Source organism: Asterias amurensis, chromosome 9, assembly GCF_032118995.1.
Source record: "Asterias amurensis chromosome 9, ASM3211899v1".
NCBI lineage: Eukaryota > Metazoa > Echinodermata > Asteroidea > Forcipulatida > Asteriidae > Asterias > Asterias amurensis.
In genome coordinates, this window is record NC_092656.1 from 13388008 (window position 1) to 13396058 (window position 8051).

Consider the following 8051-nt stretch of genomic DNA (forward strand, 5'->3'; position numbering starts at 1 on the left):
TGTTTGCCTATTTGGAATCGCCAGTGGTTGCCACTGGTCAGACTAGAGGAGCAAGGAGACAATTCGAAGACAAATTCTGATTGATTGAGAAGGATTAAAGCCATTGGACCCTTTCGGTACAGAAAAAAAAAAAAAAAAGTTCACAGATTTATAAATAATTTACAGGGTTTACAGAAGGTAATGGTGAAAGACTTCTCTTGAAATATTAGTCCATGAAATGCTTTACCTTTTTGAGAAAACGGTAAAACAATATAAATTCAAGTTAACGAGAATTACGGATTTGTTATAAACACATGTCATGACACGGCGAAACGCGCAAAAACAGGAGTGGGTTTTCCCGTTATTTTCTCCCGACTCCGATGTCCGAATGAGCCTAAATTTCCACAGGATTGTTATTTTATATATAAGTTGTGATAAACGCAGTGTGGAACTTGGACAATACTGTTAACCGAAAGTGTATAATGGCTTTAAAAAGGCCCAGACAGAGGGCCTTGAGTTTCTTACCTGAGCCTTGAGAACCACATTCACTCTGACTGACATGGACTGACCAAGTGGAAAATACAATGTGTAGGGTACTGAAAGAAACGTTAGACATAACACACCTTGCAAAGCTTGACCCATTGGACTTGCTTGCCATATTAGGAAAGTACAATAAGACGAGACATGTACAATAGGCTACTGTCAACAGTAAGAAGCTCTATTGTTAAAATTAAATCAATATGTCTCGTCTGTATGCATGATACGCAATGTTAAGAAACTTGATCATTTCAAACCAGACTTTCAGCCGAGCTTGGAAACTGACATTTTCAAGGCTGCCGAGAAGGAAAAGAAAAGAAACTCAAGATCTGAAGAACCATTTGGATGATGACTACCTTAAATCAAACGTAGAGTCTGAAGACAAATTCCTGCAAAATTCTTTTGGTCATAGAGAAATATTTTTTAGCACAATGGATATTGTATCTTGAAAACAAGCATTGGACACTTCCTGCCATCCCTGCCATGTAAAAAACAGATTTTTTTCATATGTAAACTTTGGGTCTGTGACATTTGACATTACCCTGGGCTAAATGACAGAACAATTGGACATGATGTTGGTGTATTACTATTATTACTTTTCCACAACCCGACCAACATATTTTCAACAAACCTCAGAATCTTTGCTAGTTATCAATGATTGAAATGCCCTTGGTCTATTGGTCCGATAATATCCTTGAGACGAGAGAGCTCTGATAATCACAAAGAACTATTGAGTATTGATTACTATTGATCTCTGATGGATTGACACACCAGTCACCTTTTAAGATGAACCTTTAGTGATGTGAAAACCAAGCTGAGTCAGTCGACTCTTTAAAATCCCTCCTTATACCTCTCTCCTGCAAATAAACCTACAAGTCCTCCCTCTCGCTCACACGTTGCTGTTATGCCAGTTTTGGTCTCTGCGATCTGCGATGTACACATACAGAAGCCAGCAAAATACAAATGAAGAGATAACACTTTCTCTTTAGCATACAACAGGTACTGTGTATGAACAGAAAGTCATTTGTATGCTAATGAGTAATATAATATGCGCCAAACTTATTCAGACATCAGGTGACACTGACTGACCATGGAGGTGGATAGACACTGTTCCTTGCTCTATGGATAGACTAACAAGAGAGTCTCTTGCCACAAATTATTATCAATAGGGCAAGATTGAATTACCACTATTTTCAAATGTATGATATTATAAGGCGCTGGACACTAGTAATTACTCAGAATAATTGTTATAAATGTTACCGAATAGCTTAAAAACTAGTTCAAAATCAAAGTATTATCCTTTTGACCAACTGTATGGCAACACAGAGGTAGAATCTACCTTCATGATGGCAACAACTTTCAATAAATCACTGACCAATATCCTCATTCTGAGGATGACTAGTGATACTAGTCGAAACGTAAACGAAAATTACACGAGTATTGGCTGTGGGATTCCTGGATGTGTTTTGTAGAAGATTCATAATAATAAGATCACTGACCAAGTTTGGATCATCCGCACCATTATCATTGTTGGAGTTTTGCTCACCTTGTCACAAGGTTTGTGCCTGCTGCACAACTTGCCACAAGACTTGCCTAAACAAGCTGCTTTATAAAAATGTTTAAAGTTTATTGTTTATCCAGATAGGGAAATAAAACGAACGGTTAGTTAGTGTTTGGTTAGAAAAATTTCCGTATCCGTGGTCATGATGGTGCCACAACTTTTTCATTCGATATGAAATACAGTATCGATTCTAATCTACCTCAATAATGAAATAATATTATATTAGCCTAATGTAATATTAATGATATTTATAAGATATCCCTTGCTTTTAGCCTTTCTTTTTGTAAAAACAAGTGAAAAAGTAGTGGCGCATACGGAAAGTTATCTGTCTGGTAGACAATCAGTTTTGGTTGCACAGTTCAATCCAAAAATTAAGTTCAGTTTACAACTTACTAAGGCCGTGTCCGAAACGACGACTTCGGCTACAGCTATGTCTAGATCAGCGCGTCTACCAGTGTTGAAGAATAGCAGACGCGCGCGAATGTCGGTCACTTCGTACCCAAGTCACTTCGTACCCAAGTCACTTCGTACCCAAGTCAGTTCGTACCCAAGTCAGTTCGTACCCAGGTCACTTCGTACCCAGGTCACTTCGTACCCAGGTCACTTCGTACCCAAGTCACTTCGTACCCAGTACTTGAACGTTGAAACCAACCTTCGTTTAAAGTGTGCTGTTGTTACTGTGTCCTCCTTGGTTTTTTTTTATGATTAGCAAAGATCATAGAGCGCTACCTCCATTTTTATAATTATACGCTCATTGGTTTTTAGGTATTGCACGTTGTTTTCATGGTTACTGTCCAACAGATGAGGGCGCCCTTTGCATGTTAACTATTATTATTGTTTCTGTGTTTTGCAATTTTAATTAATGTTTATTTCTTGACGGGTTTTCCCAAACAACTTGATTGATTCGTGTGTTTGGTTTTAATAATAAGGATGAATTGTTGAGTTTAAAAATTGAAAGGATTTCCCTTTTGTATGTTGTAAAAGTTGGAATTTTTTAACAAAATTTGTTTCCATTTTTTTTTTTTGGGGGGGAAAATAGTTGTTGTCTTTAAAGATTAAAAGGATTTAAAATGTTAAATTATTTCTTTCCCATTTATGGGATAAATTTGCAGTGGAATAATAATGTATGTTGTAATTAACCTTAATTTGTTTTCGTTTTTTTTTTTTTTTTTGGGGGGGGGGGGGAACAGAGTTTTAAAGATTAAAAGGATTTAAATGATCAAAAGTATACCCATTTATGGGGTAAATTTGCAGTGGAATAAACGACAAGCATGAAAATCTCTTTGCTTGCAGGCTGCCAGAAGTGCTGTTGTCGAGATGGTACCTGCTCTGTAGTCGTCCCAAAGCTTGAACACCCGCCCTTGAATCTGGTGGTACATGCGCCTCTGGTTGCGGCAAAGTCTAGCTTCCTTTACCAGCTTCACTTGAATTTGCACAAATCTTGATTCTGCATGTAAAAGTTTGACGACGTTGTAAAACTGGACGGTGTGCCGTCCTGCACGCCCGTTGATTCTTCGATGCCAACCCTCTACATCGTTGTTAGTGCGGACACTCCGCATAAACACCGACCAGTCGCTTGGGCTCCATGTTGAACCTTCCAACCACGTGTTCCGTACGTAATCACACAGGGCGGTGATGATCTCTTGACCTCTGGCACGGTTGTTCAAGGCCTCAAAAGTTGGTCCGATATGTTCATGTGGAAGAAACGGCAGAGACAGGAGCTGCCCGATGAAATCTCGAACACCTTCGTCAGTGGTATATGGTACGGCCAATCCAAGTGCCTGACACTTCCTCCACACCGCCTGAGTCCAGTGAAATAGGCAGCCTTTTGGTGAGACGTAGGGGAAGACAGTTCGTATCGCACCCCATAGTCCAATTTCAAAATCAAGAACCACCTCCTGAAGATTTGCCGCAGCTGAAGGCAACTTTCTTTTCAGGGCCTTGAGTACTTTCCGGTAATCTCTTTTCGTACGGCGTGACATCATGACGAATGCCAGAGGCACCTGCTTCTGGCCACCGCTGTCACTCTTCACGAAGGCGTGGACAGAAAATAGCTGGACAAACGGCTGCTTCACAAGTTTGAATGTTCCGTCGAGGTACCACGTCTTGGCCTTGTCCAGTAGTTCAAGTTGTTCCGCAGTAAACAACAAAACGTGTCTGGCACCATCAAGGCGAATGTCCTTCTGCAAAAATCCATCCGGAATGAAGCCTTGGTCGAGCACAAAATCAAGGTCTCTGGGTTCGGGAGGGCGTTGGCTCTGGCGATGACGGTTTGCTGCACGGGCAAGATATACAGGATCCGGACAGCATGCAGCCGGGCCATCGGGGTCGATTTCAGTGCTGATCACCTCTTCAACTATGGCGCCCGCTGACTTGAAGACTTCGGCTTTGGCCCGGGCCTTAACCAAACTCTTGACTGCAACTGCAACTTCCGTCCCGGGACGTGCTGGATGCGAATGTTCGGTGTGTAGGCCCGTCTTGAAAGAATCTCCATCTTGGTGGACAGACACGGCACAACGCTGGAACTTATTCCTGATACTGCAAAGCCAGGTGACTTTGCTAGAAGTGGAACCGGCCTTCTTCCACTTCTTGGTATAGGAGTAGCCATGACTGTCCACCAAGATCACTTTTCCTCTCCTCGTGCCAGCCTCAATGGTCTTGTACGTGGTGATGTCGTCATCCCCTACGCCAGGGAGAACATCGGGAATGACGGCATCGGGGATGGCCTCTTCTGCTGGTGGAGCCGGTACGTTGAATTCGGTGCCAACGTTGAAGTCTTCTTCAGTGAGATCTTGGTCTTCTACTATGATCTCCATCGGTTCCTCCTCCAGATGTGTGCAAGGTGCGCAAATCCACATATCCAGTCTTGACAGGTCTTCAAGGATTTGGTCATACTCCTCTTGAGTAAAACCAGAGTTGCAACCAACATGTTGCCACTCCTGGCAATGGTCGCACTGGAACGCGCGTTGGGTGGTACGGACGGCCTTCTTGCAGACGAGACAGGGAAACTTGGCGGCAGGCATCTTGACAATTCTTGAAGCTTGAAATTCTTGAAAGCTGGAAGTTCTTGAAAGCTGGAAGTTCTTGAATCTTGACAGTGTCTTGAAACAGAATGACGTCAATGTCTTCGGGGAGCTTTTTTTATAGACATTGGTAGGATCCAGGGAACTTTTTTTTAAACCAATCAGATGCAAGGTACAACCAACACCCGCTCAAAAATCCCAAACAAAGAGGCTTTTGTAACTGAAATTGCAATCATCAGATTGCTAAAGGTACTAAAGACCCCGCCTGATGAATAGGTGCGGTGATTGAGTTGTTTAGTCAGGTCCATTGTCAAAAAGGGGAGGGGGGGGGGTAATCATGCATTCACTACATCACCCACTTGTCCATCATTCACTTTCTTGCAAATTGTAAAAGTAAAGACAACTTCGGCAATAATACCAATGAACAATTAAAAGCAGTGGACACTATTGGTAATTACTCTAATATTTATTAGCATAAAACCTTACTTGGTAACGAGTAATGTTGGTAGTACGAAGTAGTACGACCACGACCAATTGAGCTAAAATTTTCACAGGTTCGTTATTTTATGCATATGTTGAGATACACCAAGTTAGAAGACTTGTCTTTGACAATTACGAATAGTGTCCAGTGTCTTTAAAACCAGAGTTAAATGTCAAAGAAAAATACAACTTCGGCAACAGTAATAATAATAACTGGACACTTTACAAATGAAAATGAAATACTGCGTCATAATGCGTAGCCGACATGGAATATCTCGCACATGCACTGGGGGAGACTGAGAGTGATTGACACACGTAATCCTGCACGCCGCCCGGACTATGCGGGTTGGGCCTACACACACACACACCCACACTCAAGCACACACGTAGAGGACAATTATAGATCTTTTGTTCCGATGGAATGGCGGCGTGCCGGCCGGCTACATCAGTCAGAGTCAGACAATTGAAGGAACGAAGTGACTTGGGTCAGCCACATCAGTCAGAGTCGGACAATTGAAGGTACGAAGTGACTTGGGTACGAAGTGACCTGGGTACGAAGTGACCTGGGTACGAAGTGACTTGGGTATAATATTTTGGGTACGAAGTGACTTGGGTACGAAGTGACTTGGGTACGAAGTGACCGACATCGGACGCGCGCGATCTAGCATGTCTAGCCGTAGCTGTAGCCGAAGTCGCCGTTTCCGACACAGCCTTACTCTGCCACTGTCCTGTTTGTATATTTCTTTTGATTTACACTGCCCCTCCCCCCGCCCTGTCATCCTCACACGGTATAGTCATGTGATTGTGTACATGTAACGTGTGGATCGTGTAGGTAGTATTCCATTCTAAAAATTGTTGTTTCTACTTCACTTCCATTCCCAAATTAGTATCAACTTTTGTCACATTTCAGAATATCATCCGACATCTTTACAACCAAGATTTACAACAAGAGAACGAAACACACAATTACAATAATTCAATAGATATGCTTCACAATACCTGTATTTCTGTCGTCGACTTCTGGTGCGATTCTTTCAGCAGAAGGTTGTGGAGAAATGGTTTGTCCAGTGATAGCAAACATCTGAATAACATTTGACCGCACTTATTTGTGTTAGGCAAGAATCTCTGTTTCCTGTTTTGCAATCTGCTTGTGTGTATACGTACGTGTGTGTGCGGCGTGGACTTTGACCGACAGACCGTTGCGAAATCTACGAGTACTACGTGCGTGTTACCGTACCCTCTGCTGCTGTTTTTTATCTGTTGGATCGGCTTGCTAGACGTCTGGGTACAGTGCTGGGGAAGGAAAACCCCATGAACAGACTTGCGTCAGTCCTTCGTGTGTGCACGTGCTTGGTTCGTGATCGGAATGAAGTCAATAGTCGCGATCATTGGTCACGGGTGTTAATCATTGTCTAACTAGCTATTGTGAAAGATGATTCGGTGGAGAGATGGAAAAAACAATCACTTTACTTTGTCCTCAAAACCAGGGGTGAGCCAGCCATGCCTAATTAGGGCATAACGCATGAGTCTTGTGTGTATTTCAAGTGGTAGACCTACGTGATAGGGCCAATACTTGAGTCTCAGGGGGGCTCGTTGTATTTTGAAGGCCACTAGTTCTCAAGCTCCGGTAGGCCTATATAGCCTACGCAATGTCAAATTTGCAAAGTGGTTATACTTATAGCAAAGTACCTTTGGTTTTTGGAACCGGTTCATTGTTTTTATCAGTGGTCTCACTTAAAAATAAACCATTTTGTCATTTTTTTCAAATCAGGGTAGCGCCGGTATACACGCACTATAATTGGAATAAAATTTGAGAAAATAGAATTAGCTGTTGCAAACAACTTACCAACCAAATGGACCGAGGGTATAAATGCAAAAAATAGTTAATGACCTGACGTTTCGACCCTAGCAGAGTCTTTCTCGAAGGCTAAATGACAACACAACAAACATGAACAGGTAACCAATAAAATAAAATTACATCACAGACCCTGGAGGTAGCACAAACCGAGAATCTTAAAGGTGTCTAAATGTTGGGGCCCAGCACAAAGTCAACAATATTTCAGCATCCATTTTTTTCTTCTTTCATAATCACATTAGGGTGACGTCGTAAAGTTTCGTTTGGGAACCGTCACGATCCCGGCTGGATGGTTGCGGCGTTCTATCACCCCAACGGGAGCGAATTATTATACGCGCAGCTAGCTATAGAAGAAAGGTATCTGACAGAATCCCTTAAAAATTTGGGGGCATTGTAGGGACCTGGGCCCAATTTCGTGGCTCTGCTTACCGTAAGCACAGAATCGGCGCTTACGGAAGCAGGCAATTCTGTGCTTACGGCAAGCGTATTTCACGGGTTAGCGGGCAATTTGGGCTTCTGCGCGTGCGTACTCCACGTTACTAGGCATTTTACGCTTACAAGGCTAGCGCAGAAATTCGGCGCTTGCACGTAAGCGGTGAATCGCGATCGTAAGCGC

At 42.6% G+C, this 8051-nt stretch overlaps 1 protein-coding gene across 4 annotated transcripts in view; it reads right to left on the reverse strand.

Annotated features, from left to right (window-relative positions):
* The window catches only part of LOC139941431 (perilipin-2-like), a 29334-nt gene extending 22522 nt beyond the window's left edge, over positions 1-6812 (reverse strand). For 2 of the 4 annotated variants that reach the window (XM_071937923.1, XM_071937922.1), the window contains exon 1: positions 6580-6810. In XM_071937923.1, coding sequence (XP_071794024.1) covers positions 6580-6661 — 82 coding nt within the window. In that variant the 5' untranslated portion in view covers positions 6662-6810. Of the gene's footprint in view, positions 1-6579 lie in introns of all 4 variants that reach the window. The other 2 variants (XM_071937920.1, XM_071937921.1) reach the window with 2 other exon arrangements.
* Between the last annotated feature and the right edge of the window lie 1239 nt (positions 6813-8051).